The 17264-nt window shown below is 37.7% G+C and overlaps 1 protein-coding gene across 1 annotated transcript in view; it reads right to left on the reverse strand.

The window, feature by feature from the left end:
- The window catches only part of LOC134602777 (pendrin-like), a 33511-nt gene extending 22722 nt beyond the window's left edge, over positions 1-10789 (reverse strand). The window contains exons 1-7 of the mRNA XM_063448086.1: positions 10647-10789; positions 9230-9369; positions 7250-7360; positions 6610-6791; positions 5807-5971; positions 2999-3151; positions 2801-2883 (exon numbers count right to left, since the gene is read on the reverse strand). Of these exons, the coding sequence (XP_063304156.1) occupies positions 2801-2883; positions 2999-3151; positions 5807-5971; positions 6610-6791; positions 7250-7360; positions 9230-9369; positions 10647-10783 (971 nt within the window). The 5' untranslated portion in view covers positions 10784-10789. The remainder of the gene's footprint in view (positions 1-2800; positions 2884-2998; positions 3152-5806; positions 5972-6609; positions 6792-7249; positions 7361-9229; positions 9370-10646) is intronic.
- Between the last annotated feature and the right edge of the window lie 6475 nt (positions 10790-17264).

The raw sequence follows: 17264 nt of genomic DNA on the forward strand, positions 1-17264 counted from the left end.
GGTGAATTTACCAAATTAGACAATAACAAAATGTAACAGGAACAATAGGTAGCTGAGGACCCTACTCAAACGAGCTTACAGTCTAGAGGAGGTGAGGTATAAAAACACAATAGGAAGGGTATTGAGAGAGACAGCAAATAAAAGTTGAACATAAATTACCAGGACTTTTGGTGCAATAACTAACATTATCAAAAACAGTTATTATTTAACCCCTTAAGGACAGCTGGCGTGCTATGCTGTCCTTGGGGATCTGGCTCAAATCCGGCCCTAAGCACGTCGCCACTGTTCTATGCCAATTCTATGCCGGCGATCGCGGTGGGGGACTCACCGGGCATCCCAGGGAGTCCCTGTGCTGCCGTTCCGGCCCTCCTGGGCCATGTGATCGCGAGGTCCTTGCAAGGACCTCACGATCACATGGACGACTTAGCCGTCCACAGCAGTGCCAGCAGGGGAGTGCCTGTAATTACAGGTAGTCCCCCTGCTGCCTGAAAAAAAAATTAAATAAAGTTTAAAACAGTTTCAAATAAAATTATATATACTTAGATCATGATCTAAGTATATATATATATATATATATATATATATATATATATATATATATATATACACATACATACACATACACTGCCTAAGTGTATTTTAGTATTAATATATATATAAATATATATGTATGAATATATATTAATATCAAAATACACATAGAATTCTATTGATTAAATATATATATAATTATAATTATCTATATATATTTATATATAATATAAAATAAATAAATATACAAATACGTTTAAAAAATAAATAATTTTAAAGAATATATATATGTGTAATTTCGTTCTAACTGTATTTTGATATTAATATGTATCTATATATTGATAACAAAATACACGTAGAACGAAATAATATATATATCTATATACATAAGTATATACGGATATATCACTATATATATATACCTATATATAAATAAAAATTATTTTTAAAAATGATATATATATATACAAACATATATATTTATATAATTATATATATATATATATATATATATATATATATATATATAATAATTCTACATATATATTTATGTAATATTTGTACATAATTAGGTCATTTTATTAATTACAATTTGCCGAAAGTCCAGGGAATTTAATTTGCTAGCACTATATTTAACCCTGTAACATTCCAAGACACCATAAAACCTGTACATGGGGGGTACTGCTTTACTCGGAAGACTTCGCTGAACACAAATATTAGTGTTTCAAAACAGTAAAATGTATTACAACAATGATATTGTCAGTGAAAGTGATTTTAAAAAAAAAAAATTACACACAAATGGCACTTACACTGACAATATAATTGTTATAATACATTCTACTGTTTTGAAACACTAATATTTGTGTTCAGCGAAGTCTCACGAGTGTAACAGTACCCCTCATGTACAGGTTTTATGGTGTTTTCAAAAGTTACAGCGTCAAATATAAGGCTTGTGTTTAATTTTTTCACATTAAAATTCGCCAGATTGGTTACGTTACCTTTGAGACCCTATGGTAGCCCAAGAATGAAAATTACCCCTATGATGTCTGTAACGGACCGTTTTGCTCAAAAGGGGATAAAAATCGTTTAGGCGATAATCCCCTTTTTCCTAGACCAGCAGCTACAGCAATCACCAATCTCCCGAATTCCAAACTGTACGAATTCTGGAAACTCCCGAACTGGAAACACACGAACCCTGGAATCAGCCGAACAGGAAAAGCATACAATCCGCTTACACTCCTGGCAGTCAGCATACAATCCAGTTCCCCCAAAAACGAGACGACACATCGGTTTGAGGGTCAAGCAGAATCTGTTTTACTGAGGGCTACCTGCTCAGTATTTATGCAGGTCTCCCACTTGGTGGACACTCCCCTAAGGGACCAAATGGAAGACTGAAACAGCAGACAGACATGTATCACTTTCGTACACACAGCCACAATACTTTCCCACAATGCATCCTGGTTTCCTCCTCTCTGTCCTGGAGATAATTAATGAAGTAATTCAATTATCTCCCAGGACAAAGGCAAGACTCCATTATACACGTGGTGACACAGAAACAGTATATCACTTTAAAATACATAAAGACACATTTTATACATTAAACACAGACATGTAACATATCCCCAGATAGCTCAGGTCTGGGTGCACAGTATTAGGTGAATCGCACTCAGACCACCCGAATACAGTTTAATTGCCATGGAGCTAAAGTATTTAATTATACGAACAGGCTCCATGGCATTGCTATCTGGGTTAAAACATTCGCATAAAACATAAAATACCGAATTTCCCTGCATTCACCAAATCCATACGAATTAGAACCAGGGGCTGGAGGTTCAGCGGTGCCTGCACGTAAAAGTGTCCGATTTTGGTGCTTGAAAGCCGGGCAGAAAAGCGCTGGCTGCCCGGGGAGCTCCAGAACACCGCCACCTAGCGGCCGCTAAGTGTAACAGCGGCCACCCAGTAACAATCAATTAAGCTGCGGTTAACCGCAGCTTCAGGGAGGTAAATAGGAGGCACACTCCAGCTTCTGGGTGGCCCATTAACAACGCCGGCCGGCTTCCCACGGCTCTGGGGAGGTTGGTAAACGGCTGTTTGTTCGGTAGATGGAAGTTGGTTTTGCCACAATACCCACAAGCACTTCAACAAGAATATTTTCACAGACAAAAATTAGCATAGTATTTGTTTAGAAAAATTAATGGAGAAGTGGATGGATGTTAGATCAGAAGAGTGAGTGTTTAGTGTTTGTATGGATGCTATCAGTCACACTTACCCACTGGGGATAGTTTTCACAATTCCTGCATTGTATTTTCCTGCCAGGTTAGCGCCATAGGAAATACCTGTAGCTACTATTGTCTAAAATAGAGGAAGTAGAATTAGCTGCTGAAAGGAGTTCATATAAATACCAATTTGTAAATAGAAAATACCAATTTATAACAAACCATTATGTAATTACTCATTCATAACTTACCACCAAAATTTCTATAGGAATTGGCACACGAAGTATGTGTTTGTATCGATCATTTATTTCTTTCACCACCACACATACAACTAAAGTTAGCAATCCGGCAATCAGGTCAGCAATATTGGTTTTTCCAATGTTGGCAAAGATTTCGATGATTGTCTGAAAATGATAACATAATATAAAAATGCAGGTATGGGCAAATTACGTAAAACAAATACCAAGGGAGGCAGGGCCTGACAGCCAAGATGGATGGACGTGCTTGCCAACAGCTCCGGCATAAACAAGCACAAACCATGTCTTTAATGTTAAGTACCTCTTACTGAGTAAAATATTTTGTGACCGGTGGACTGTCCTGCATCCCAGTGGGCATGAAGGGATTACTGAATCTTGTAGTTACACCTGATGGATACGCAGTTCAGCCGTGTGGCCTAGTCTGAAGCTCAGCCTGGTGTACTGGGAAGACAGCCAGTCCCTCAGCATGGGACACACTCTAATTTCTGACTCTCTGGGAGCCCCGCAGCTCCCCCCCTTTGGACTGATGGGGGATATCCCGGTCCCCACTGGGGCTACTCACCTTTCTGCCACAGTGAACTTTGCTGCAACTACAAGGTATACCAAAAATGCCTGCCACATCGCTGCCTCCACAACCTCAGAGTCCTGAATATTTTGTTGCCTACAGCAGTGTGCACGTGAACTTTGCCTCTAAGTTAGATGCATTATTTGCAGATTTTTGGTGAAAACTATCCCAACGCCAGCAGAAGCTTACTAACAGTGAGCGAAGCAGCGACCCACCTCTAAGCTACTCTGGATTAATTGAACAGGCTGATGGGCAAGAGTTCCAGTGCCACGGGGGCCAACCTCATGTTCCGACCTCCCCTGCTGTGCCTCAGTCCCCCATGGCTGCTGAGATTGCCATATCTTCTTCTGGGCTGGGGCCTAATTGAAACCTATTCCAACCCACTGTCCATATACCCAGAAGGGTCTCTGGATCTCAGAGCTCCCGAGGACCCAAGATCCTACAACACGTGGCTCAAAGATCCATAGACACAGGGCAGTGGCTCCCTTTAAAGCCTGGGCTCGAGGATATGAGCGATTGCAGTGCCCAAGGCAAACAGTATGCCTAGAAAGTCAGTGCTTTCTACTGAATCCTGAAGGGGTAGGAGAAAGCATTGTGTTTAGCAGAGAGACTGACCCTTTTTCATGGCCTGTATGCAAAATTGGCTGAACGTCGGCAGAGTCCCAGTTGCCTCTCCATGGTGGGAATTGGATAAAGGGGAACTTTAGTTGTCTACAGTCCTGACACCCCAAAATGTATGTTTTCTGCCTTTGGTATCCACCATTATGCTCTAATGTTTTTATTTAATTTTGGCACATTGTCAGCAGTAATTTTCTATGTAAGCTATATCTAATCACCATGTCGAGATAACTACTATTTTTCTTATATTATCTAGCCCGTGTGTTATGTGTTTGGTGCTGGCCAATAAGCTTGACTCCTCGACTACAGATATCTCATACCCAGTGGTTTAACTGTCTATCATATAATTATTATTATTATTATTATCGCCATTTATATAGTGCCAACAGATTCCGCAGCGCTTTACAATAAATCAATAAGTTCAGTCTGCTATATTAATAGTTGTGCTAAACGACTAGACTAACTCACCTGATATTATCCTATTTCTTTGCATGACTTCGATTGATAAAACTTGTTTAGGCATGTTCACTTGCCACAAATAATTGTGCTGACTTATCGAATGCCATGATATTGTCTAATCTGAATTATTTCTTATACGCCTGTACCTGTCTGTTAATCTACACACTGAAAAATAAAGATTAACAATAAAAAAAATAAAAAAAATACCAAGGGGTTTATTTTCAAAAGAGCTTGGTATATGCTAGGTTTAACAATTAAAGTTTAATATGTCTATTGTTGGTGAATAGTCTCACTTTAACAGTTGAATCTTTTTTAACTGTACATGTGTTGTGCTTTTGCAAATGTATATATAATAAAACAGTTATAATTATAAAAATCAAGAATACCAAAAATGTGGTCAAGTAAACAAAAATGTGTCAGAAAAGGTAAAAGTGCAACATGTAAAATCAGCGAACATTGGTTTGCTAGAGGCCAGATATAGATATAAGTCCCGAATAAATTTAAATCACCGTCACCTTGAAGGGGAAGAGTCAGCGTGGGTGGGGCCATGGATTTGAAATTTAAAAGAAAATGCCAAAATTAAAATAATAAAGAGAAGAAGACAGGGTAGTAAAAAATAATACAGCTGTGTCCTTTAAGAAGGCTAACATGCATCTCCAGTGCTTTAAAGTACACATTCAAAAGGCTTCCTACATTCAATGTTAACATTTAAATAGTTAGTTGTTATAGATGGGGCATAGGTCGCATTGTGGAAGAGTAAGGATACATACAGGCATAGGCAAAATTGTCTGTGGCTAACCCTATATAGAAGTGAGAATACTTTCGCGATATCTCAGTGGGTAGATCTCCTGCTGTGGTATTTCGGAGTTCCAGACTCAGTTACCAACAAAGGTCAACTCAGCCTTTCATCTTTCCAAAGTCAATAAAATAAGTACCATTAAAAAGAGTATTAATAATATCTTGAAAACGAATGACAAGCTAAACGTACCTTCCCTGCTTAAATCATATTAGTATAGATCCAGTTATGTCTTTGGCTTGCTCTTTCAAACAGCCCTTTTGTTGCTGTGCTACAACATAGTATAAGCATATCGTATTCCAGAGCATTTGTGAGCAAAAATCACTAAAACATTTAAATGATCTCTGTAGTATAATCAACTCACATATATTATAGAAAGTACTCCATTGTAGTTCTTCGTTGGGACATTAAGAATTAGTTTGAATTGTGAAACAAACACTTGGAAAGCCGCAGCAGTGGTAAAACCGCCCACTAGTGGATCAGCCAGGTATCTGACAATGAAACCAATCTGCAGAATACCCATTGCAAGCTGTAAATAGACAAATATGGTTAGACATGTTTAGTTGTAGGGGGAAAACTGTTTAAATTGTTAATATCAGCAATAACCTCTAATAAAATAACAAGGTGAAGGAAACTCTAAATGGCACAAAAAAATATATAATATGGGTCCTGTTGTTACATTATGTTGTTACATTATGTTGCTGATGACTATCCCTCTATCACTATCCCTCTAAGCTGATCTTGTACATAACATATAGAAGTCAGTACAAGTTGCCTTACATTTGCTATACCTAATAAATGGTTAAATCACATAAAAGTATTTTAGTAATTGTACTGCTTTGTTAAGAATGTTAATAGTGACTATTATATATGAATATACAAAACCCAAAGTCAGAGTTTAATTAATTACTAAGCAATGTAAACCTCATCAATTGTTGTGAAGTCATCAAATACATCACTATAGTTGGCAATGCATATGTGTCTTATTGGGAAGTGTTATGTGGTATAACCTTTCCATGGCTCCAATCTTGATTCAAAACTCAATGTAAAGAAAGATATGTTGAGATAAAGCTTGGTATGAATGTAAACAATCAGTATAAATTAATTACATGGAATCCATATTAATGTACTGCAACGAAAGTAAAGAAGGCCATTGGAAACATATACCTGTAAAATTCCAATTAGGAAGGATAGCGTCCCAGAAACAGCAATTCTTGCTGCGTCTCTAGCCACAGTGTCTATAATTGTTTTGTTAAGCCCTGTAGAGTTGCTTAACATAGTAAATTTCTCATCTGGTGCCATAGAAAGAACGACTGTTCCCACCATTAGGCTGACCACTGGAAAAGGTCCTGTTAAAGAAAAACAATCCACATTTAGTTGAATACTGACATATTTCATAGAGAGACCAGATGAATTATTAGATGCACAGATGTGGGGGCCCTTAGTCACACAAAGGCAAGGGTGGCCTGGTTCAGTCACGGACAAAAAGATCTCGCCACCCATCGCAGCAATTTTCTGACTTGGCTGATTAACTCAAATAATCCAGGGAGATCTTAAACCATCCTATTTAATGTCGGATCCCCTCTTATTTGTCATAGACAACAGCCAAGATGATATTAGTCACAAGGCCAAGGTTATATTTATTTTACGTAATTGAATGAATGTAAGTCCAGATGAGCCCCTACTGTCACTTTAACAGTTGAAAAAGTTTGAATGATATGGTAAGAAAAGGCAGTTTCTTACAATGCATGATACTATGTGGTTCCTATGCACCATGTCTTGTTTTTAACAATGTAGGCTTACTTACCAACTGAAATGTGTCTGGATGTCCCTAGAAAGAAGTATGTCAGAATAGGAAAGAAGGACGAATAGAGTCCATATCCAACAGGGACTGAAGCAAGTAGTGCAAATGCCAATCCTGAAATACACATTCAAAGAGCTGGCTGTAACTGTAATGTAAGTTATGTCAAAATTCCAAACGATTAAGAAAATGCATACATTAATACATTGATACTATCACAGCCTTACTTTACTGTGTTACTGTAGTTGTGTTTGAGTTTAATAGTTCAATGCTGTTTAATACAATGTTGCTCAGAATTCCATCCTATGTCTGTAAAACACTACAGATGATTAGAGCTGGATTACAGCAAGGGGAAACAAAGTTAGCATGTTTTCCAAATTACCAGGATGAGTTTAAAAATGTGTCCCCATTAGGCAATTTGTGCACCAAAATCATTAAACCTATTGCAGACTTTGCATGGGATTGAGTTTTGCACATCTAAACATTGTCCTTTCCATCTTTGCCTAGTGGGTGATGAGTTAATAACAGAGTAGGTGAACAGATGAATGAGCCATATAAATAATTCAATTATGGTAGGATCTGCCAAGCGATATCCCCTATCCCTTATCAATGATGGTGAATGAGAGGATAGTAATCATAAATGGAGACTCCCATCCTGGCACCCTGGGGATGGATAAATGAACAAGCGGTCAGCCGCACTCCCCACTCACTCCATTATTAACCTCTAATCCACCATGCATGGTCGATGTCAAGAGGAGAATCATTCAGGAGGTACTCCCCTAAGGTATATGATGTTCCTTTAGACCTTTAAAGTTTCCATTCCACCACATAGGAGCAGGGCCGTTTTTAACAAGGGGCAAAAGAGGCAGCTGCCCCAGGCCCAGTTATTACTGGGGGGCCCAAAGCAGCTGCCCCTTGAGCCTGCAACAATTTAATCAGGGACCCGTGGCCCTTTAAAATTCCCCCGGACTGAGCTCCATTTCGTGTCATAATCGCCTCTCTGGCCCTGTCACACTCACCTTTCCACAGTTATCCCTTTTCTCTCCCTGTCATAGTCACCCCCTGAAGACAGTCATCATACGCACACAGTCATGAAACATAGCTGCGCCATAAACACAGTGCACAAAGACCACAGGCGGTCCCCCATACACACACAACACATTGCAAACAGTTACCACACACACATATGGCCCCGGACACAAACATACACATGGTCACAGAGACGTACACTTGAACACAGGGACACTCACTGTCAAACTCACACTCAGACACAGTGACTGTGATAGTTATTAATGGGCAAAGGGGACTAGGGGGCCCAAGCAAATGCTTGCCCAGGGTCCAATCTATATTAAAGACGGCCCTGCATAGGAGATGTGTTGTGGAATGAGTGGGTTACTGAGACTGTTGCCCCTAGCTATTACCAGCCCTTACCAGAGGGGAAGGTGAGAACCATTAAGCATAGGTCCTCATTATATTCTCTTGTTTTACTATTTTAACTGTTTAAAAAAAATGTGATCAATTCACGTGCAGTAACTTTGCGCTATACTTATCTAATTAAGTTCAGAAAGTGCTGGCAATAAGGTAGCAATGTTTATCACTGTGGTTTCTGTGCAGAAACAAAATGTGCATGTGAAAAAGTATTTATTGCATGCCAAAAAGCTTGTCAATGGTGGCAATAGGATAACAGTACAACTGATAACTTATCACTTTATGTATTTTATGGTACTTTGGTAGACCAAAATAGCTCAACTGGAAACTTCTGGAATAAAAGGGAATCATGACATGTCATACATGTCATGTGTCCTTAAGGGGTTAAATTTGACTTACAATTTTAAATTATCAGATTTATTCCTGACTTAATAAGTAACCCTGTCAATACATTCAAGCTGGAAATTCCCTTGATATATTTAACATGCATATCATTTTTAGAGAACTTCATAGTAAAGAGTATGTGAACTTAAAATATTGGATGAATTTATAACTTACCCTGCAAGGTACCAATAAGTCCTGTACTGACTCCAGAGATGAGATCATGTACAAACCATTCCTTCCATCTGTATTTTGGTAGCCAATCTAAGATTGGGAATAATGACTTGAGTTTTAGGTACGCCTGTCTAGAGGTGCAGCTGTTAAATAAAGGAGAAATAATTCAGACTATCAGCAAGTGATCTAACACCATTAAAATGTGCTTTGATCAATAATACAATGTAACTTAGCTCTCTACCTGTTAAACTATTACTCTCAAACTGCTCTGCTACTCTATGTTCAGAACCCCCAAAATATGGTGTGGTGGGCATCCTTTATTTTCTAAGGAAACAATTTACTAAAAGAACATACATGAAGATGAGTTTCTTAAGGCATAAAGTAACCATACATGTTAGATACAACAAACTTATGTTCTATAGTTTGTATATATATATATATATATATATACTAGTGTAATGTAAATAAAGTCTGATGCATTAATTACATTTCATAAACATTTTATTTCAAATGTACTCTATCTTACTTAAAGGAGAACCTACTACTACTACTATCGATCTGTCAAGGAAATTCAATAAGACCGTTCAATTCTCACCCCCAAGACATGATTTAGTAAATAAACCACAGGGTGGTAAAACACAGACACATATGCAAAAGTAAACATTAAAGTTGCCCCAACCATTGATGAAAGTACCTTAATGAATGCACAATGTACCATCATTGCTTGGTTGGATCTGCCCCATAATAAAATGATATTAATCCTCCCCCACTTTGTAAACCAATGAATACAGATGCACACTTGTTGTTTAAATCTACAAGGCTACATTATAGCTGCCCTGGTCTGTTTAAAAAAAAATCTACATGGCTTCGTTAGACCTACCTTGGGCTGAATTTAACATTATTTAAATTTAGTAGAAGCAGCTTCTACTATTACAAATACAATAGTTCCAAGACGGAGTTTGTTTTATACTGTAAATACAGCAATCTATATCCCAGTGCTATGGACCATATTTATCAAGGCAAAAACAGTGTTGATCAAGGAGTAATAACCAGCCACTGTGTCTTGATGAAGTCTTTGCCCTGGAATAGCCTCTGTTTTGTATTGATAAATATGAGCTTAGAACATAAAATTATTTTCCTTAAAGTTTGAGGCCAGAAATCTGTGTAATAATATAATCCATTACATTAATAGAGGATTATTAAATGTGGAATATATATATATATATATTTGACAAATATTTCCTGCCTTAATAGATATTGCTTAACGTAACACATGAAATATACACATTTGCACAGGTAAAACTACCCCAATTATCTTTGTATCAGGCATTTGATTGTTTTCCATTTACTAATGTTCACTGTGTTTTAAAAAAAAAAAAAAAGCATAGCCAAAGTCCAGAATAATTATAGGAATTACAACCTGCAGTTTTTTTTCAGCCGTTCCTGCAAAGGTTTAGGAATAATTTCTTTCTTCTCATTATTGTCCTGGAAGACAGGTTCTGAATATACAGGTCTGGCAACCACGTACTGGTTGTAAGCAGGGCTGGGGATATCCATCCTTCCTGATTCCGTGGAGAAGAAAAGGAAATCTTTAGCTAATGATGCAATATAATGTTAAATATCTTAAGAAATAAGTCTGAAATAATTGTTAACTTTATATAAATCACAGTAGATATATTACAAAGTGATGGTGCTTACAACAAAACTATTACTTAGACCAGAAATAAAATTCTATTTAGTAAATATATATAATAAACAATACACAAGATCCAGCGCACTCTCCTATCTACTAAACAGCAACTTCAATGTTAACAGATTTATTTATTTTTTTAAAGTTTATTTATATAAATATATATAAAATTATATATATATATTATAAAATAAATACATAGAAATGCCCTCCACCTAGACAAGATTTTCTGTTTCTACGTACCTGGAGAGCTAAAGCCCCCAGCAACATTGGCTGGATTAGTACATTTTGCAGAATATATATACTCCTTAAGGAATCTGTATTTATGGTAAAACAGAGGCTGCCAACACCAGTTTAAAGGAGAAAAAACTCGCCAACCATCAACGCACACACACACTTGCAAGCACATACACACTTTTTATTCTCTTGGTTACCCTGGCCAGAAATTAACCCTTCCTTCTTGTCATGCATTATGTGACTTGTATAATCCATAATAGGTTCCCCGTGAATGTATTTATTAATATGTTTCCAGTAATTCTTTTAAAAATGTAAGCCTTAGAAGATTTTTGATTTGATTATTGGAAATCCTTTCATTAGTTGTATGAGTTGCTTTTTGTCAACATAAAATACTGTGAATGCATCTGTGAATAACTGTATAAAAACTGTATAAAAACTATTTTTAAATAACTGTGTTTATATTGGTATCTTACTTCTGTAATGGTAATATATTTAATTATGAGTGAATCAAGCCGTTATATAATAACTTTATGGTAGATTGTGCTAATTTTATCTATATTGATGTACATGTATATGTGTTTAGTATTAATTGTGATACTTTGTATGTGCTTTCTTTAGAAATCAGAAATCACACTGTTAATGTCTTTCGACAGTAATTTCCTGCAATTTGTAATTTCTCACAAATTGATTGGTGTCTACAAGCTGAATTCTACTTAGTTACTATTTGTTTTACATAATACCAGCATATTCACAAGTGATTGGACACAATGAGTATACTTTGTACAAATTTTATCATTATAATACAAAAGGGGTAGAGGATCCCATATACGAGCCTATAACTGAATACATACAAAAAATGTACACAAACATTTCATTGCATGATTGGCAGCTGCTCGTGAACTTAAATAATGCATTAAAACAAAGTTAAATAGATATACTTGGAATAACTTGAAAAATAGTAACAAAAAATAAATATATATATATATATATATATAATAAATACATTAAAACCTTTAACAAATTATGCATGTTACTCGTTTATTACTATATTCTAGTTTAATTTGTTTCTTAAATAGTATACAATATCTTTATGTACCCTGCTTGATCAGGTTCAGACAAATCCTTTACTATGATAGTTTTTACATGTATGATCGATTGCCCTGAAGAGATAAGCAGTCTAAACATAGGTAATTAAGTAAAAATAGAATAAGAGACTGGAAATGACTGGAAAGCAGGTATTTTTGGAAATCAGAACTAAATACACAGATAATAGCAAACGCAATAGAAGATAAATGTAAAATAATATATAAAATGCAATTGGAAAAAATATTAGGCCTAGACAAAATAAACAATAAACAAGCTTAGCGAGTACTATCTAAATTCTATGGTATACCCCAAAATATGATATGATTCAGTAACTAAGGACAACACAGCTCTGCCTTATATAGGATGGGCCAAAATTCAGAGTAGGGTTTCAGAAGTCACTAACTTTTTTTATTAATGAACCAATTTCAATGATATTACATATAATAAATAATGTATGGAGATTTGTTTGACTAGATACGGAACATGATATCTTTTAAATGAGCTCCATTTGCCTGTAAAGTCTGGCTTTTTTGATTGCATTGTTCTCATAACGTTACTTCATGTTTAAGTCTCCAGCACTCAAATTTATGAACGAAAATTCTCATAAATATTCACTGCTCAAGTGTACATGGTTTGTTCATGTACACCTGCTCCTGCAGATACCTTCAAGAGAAGTAATCAGGAGCTGAAAGTTCGGGCGAACGTTGCGGCAAATTAATCTGGGAATTTCTTGAAATTCTCTGCTCACTGAACAGTTGTTATTTTGAAAATAAGATTCCACTAATTTTATTTGTTGTTCTTTTGTTAAATTACCCATGATGATTCTCCCAAGACTCAGTTATAATATGTCAAGCTTGCTTTGTCAAGCTTGATAAAGACCCATTGGGTCAAAACTTTACTGTTTTTACTCCAATAAAGCTGCCTTTTGGCTATTACCTAAGTGCCTGGACCAATACTTTATTTCATATATCAACTTGGGCTCTGACCATCATTGGATCCGGTGTACCTTGGCTCCCTGGTGAGTGTGGCTTCCTCTATCTATCTACCATTAATAAATCTAGACACCAAGACTTGAGGAGGAAATGATCCATGGACAGGACCTGGGGCACCAGGAATGGATTAGCAAAATCCATATCTGTGACAAAAATTAAGAGATATCCATACATCAGAACTATAAAAGAAAATGGCAAGTCACTATGGTATTGAATTTTTTGAGACTGTAATGATTGTGTGAGATTTTCTGAGATGATCTCTACTAGTTAGTGAAAATTCACAAAGTGAAAAATTAAAATGTAAAAGTTATCACATATTTTCCAGTAGTCTCAGATCTGGTGTGACACTTCCAATTGTGGATCCCTGTTCCATTATCCTACTTTTTAAGTGTGTTTTCCAAGTGGAGTGGAGTAATATTAAATGATCTTTTGCCATGTTAGTTCATTGCTCTTTGCAATAATTACTAAAGGAAATTGTGAAGAATTCAGATGAATGCAGGACGGGTAATGGTAATAAGAAACAACAGGTATTAGATAGTTGTTTTATTGCTAGGTGGTCCCCTTTGTTCTTATTTGTACATTAAAGTAACACTATAGTGTCAGGAATAAAAATATGTATTCTTATTGCTATAGAGTTCTAGTCACTATGTAGTTACTATCCCCTCCCCCACACATTATTTCCTCCAGTGTAGCTGCAGGATCAGGCCAGACCAAGACATTGTTCTGCCTGGGTCGACGGAAGAAATGCTATCCCCCAAACCTTGCGCACATCCATTTTGTTATGCAGTGTGTGTAGTGAATGCAGTGTCTGTATAAGAGATGCAGTGTGTGTATTGTGTACATTGTGTATAATTAATGCATTGTGTGCATGTGCATAGTGGATACAGAGTATGTGTTTGTGTGGTGGATGCAGTGTCTGTATTTGTATGTGTAGTGGAAGCAGTATCTGTGTTTGTGTAGTGGATGCTGTGTAGTGGGTGCAGTGTCTGTGTAGTAGATACTGTGTAGTTGGTGCAGTGTCTGTGGACGGGGTGCAGTGTTTGTGTTTGTGTAGTGGATGCTGTGTAGTGGGTACAGTGTCTGTGTGTAGTTGCTGCAGAGAGTGTGTGTGTGTAGTGGATGCATTGTGTGTTTGGTGTGTGCAGTGGATGTAGTGTGTGTAGTGGATACAGTGTCTGTGTGTAGTGCATGTAATGTGTGAAGTGTGTGTAGTGGATGCAGTGCCTGTGTGAAGTGCATGTAATGTGTGCAGTGTGTGTAGTAGATTCAGAGTATGTTTGGTTGGTGTAGTGTATGCAGTGTCTGTGTGCAGTGTATGTAGTGTGTGCAGTGGGGCTGTGAAAGGTGAGCATTTTTCCTTGTAGTCAGGGAGAGGGGACAATAGTTTCAATAGTACATTATACTGTGCGTGGTGAAGAGGGGGCCCAGAAGTCTGATCTTCCCCTCCTTCAACATCATGACTTCTCCTCTCACGAGCCGTGTGAGCATTGCCATAAGTTGCTATGGTAATGATATGCACGGCACGTAAGGCATATCACAGCATTGCCATGGTAGCCCGCTGCACCTCTCTCGCGGTTTGCTAGAGGAGCATATATGAAGCTGAAGGAAGGGAACTGCATAAATATATAATGGTAATCGCTAAAGTGTACAGGAGCAGCAAAATTATGCCCCTATAAAAGTGCAACCTGGAGCCATGGCCTCACTGGGACCAATAGACGGGGCAGCTCTGTGCCTGATTCACAAAGAACTCCACCATAGGAAAGCATTGAATCAATGCTTTCCCATGGGATTTTAGCTGACACTGGATGTCCTCATGCAAACCAAAAGTCTGCTAAGGACCTGGAAGGTGGAGTTAACCCTGCAAGGTAATTATTGCAGTTTCTCAATAACTGCAATGATTACATTTACTAAGTTAGGGGGATGGGGAAAGTGCACCCAGACCACTTTAATTAGATGCAGTGGCATGGGTGCCTATAGTGTCTCTTTAAGGGGGAACATGATCTATCCCCATAAATTAAAGGTAAGGTAGCTGGCCTCCTGCCTCAAACAATGTATAGCTACTGGTGAGGATCTTATGATGGGGTGGCTGCCCCGGTCACCCTGCTCCCCTAGTGGCGCCCCCGGTGGCCGGCAAGGGGAAGGCGACCTATGCAAATAAATGACAGGTTAATTCTAGTTCTAGACATGCCTAGTTAGGAGTAGCTCCTAATTTACCTATACTTGGTCATGAAATTCACTAATGTACATAACTGACAAGGAAAAACAAAATAAAATGTAAAAGTATATGCAACAAAAAAAACAAAACAAAACCAAAGAATGACAATGGGACGGGGGCAGAGCTAACCAGCACACTAAATGGATCCCTGAGTTCCGGCACAGTGGCTGCTATTAATTCTGACCTAACCCACTTGAACAACAGATCTTGATCTGAAGGGCTACTACCCAATATAGGGGACCATGGGGAAGCATTCCTGGAAATCTAAGGGACCAAATGGGGGGGGGGGGGGGGAGGCATACCATATCAGTCCCTTACTTTCACAGTCGTCTAGACCTAAAATGGCATATCTAATGCCTGACTCACCTCATGGCTCTACGTCGGCCTCAGATGTTGAGGACCTGGGACCAGTGGAGCTACAGTCACAGCCCTGAAGCAGTAGGGACTTCTGCAGCAATTCAAATCTCAGTGGGCCACTAAAACTGATATCCCCACAATGATGCCAGATGCCAGTTTGGACGCTTGATTTGCATCCAAACTGGCAGCTTTAAAGGACGAGCTGAGCAGACTATCCGCAGAATATGGGCCAAAGAGGAGGATATTCACAGCTTTGGAAAAAAGAAATAAAAGCAGGACTCAGCTACAATTCAGCTACATGAGGTGCCTAACACTTGTGCAGCACTGAGTGCTAAGGTGGGGCAGCTAGAGGATATATTGCAACCTGAAATAAGGGAGGCCCGTCATATCTTGCAAACTGCCACAGTTAATCAGAAGGTTGTTCTCTGCCACCTTGACACACAAATAGGCTAAGGGACTACTACTGGATGGACTTTACCACCTACCTGGGAGTCCTAGCAACAAGGCCTTTCTACCCAGAGATGCTATCCTGTGCTTCATGTCACAGAATGACAAAAAACATTCTTAACAACAGTTAAAGGACATTCACATTTGTTTTTGAACAACATTCATTGAGCTTCTTCCATGACTTCATCAGATCAATGTTACAATGGTGTGTGTCCTTGAAGGAGGTGACCTCTCAGCTATGAGCAGCTTATGTTCAGTACAAGTAAGGGTCCCCACAAGCTCTTTTAGTTGAGCAAAGTGGTCAGTGTTTTAAGCTAACCTCAATGTCCAATGCATGGACTATCCTACAATACTTGGGAATGGCTACCTACACCACTTCTCGGATCAACAGACCTACCCTTCACCTAATCTAATCTTCACATCTGTGATACTTTAAAAAAACAACAACACTTTAATACTTGAATGCACTTATTAGAATGCACAGATTAAAAATTATATATAATAAGAAGCTCTTTCAGACTAAAGATATCTCTGATAAAGTCACAACACATATTTTATAAAAACTTGTATTTTGTCTTATTAGACATTAGAAATATGTTGATCCACAATATTCTGGTGGGTATTTTCAATAATGAACAAATCACTATTGCAACTATTTATACCCCTAATGACAACCAAATTGGTTGTTGTTGTTTTTTGTCCAAATGCTTTACTGGAATAGTTCAAATGAAAGAGGGGAGATTATTAATCTTAGATATTTTAATTGCACCTTGAATTCCATTTGGGATACAACTGGGACACCGTTGCACTTACCTTTTTTTTAATTGACAGTTTGGTGAGCTACTATCTATTCATGGTTTACATGACACCTGGAGGGACTATATGCCTTGAGGGAAAGACTATTCAGCACATAAAAAATATTCCTGAATTCTTTGTTTGGTAGACTCTCTAGCCCTCTGATAAAAGCCCTAACACTACTAGTCCACTCAGAACATGGCTCATAGAACAGTTATT

Source organism: Pelobates fuscus, chromosome 3 (genome assembly GCF_036172605.1).
Source record: "Pelobates fuscus isolate aPelFus1 chromosome 3, aPelFus1.pri, whole genome shotgun sequence".
NCBI lineage: Eukaryota > Metazoa > Chordata > Amphibia > Anura > Pelobatidae > Pelobates > Pelobates fuscus.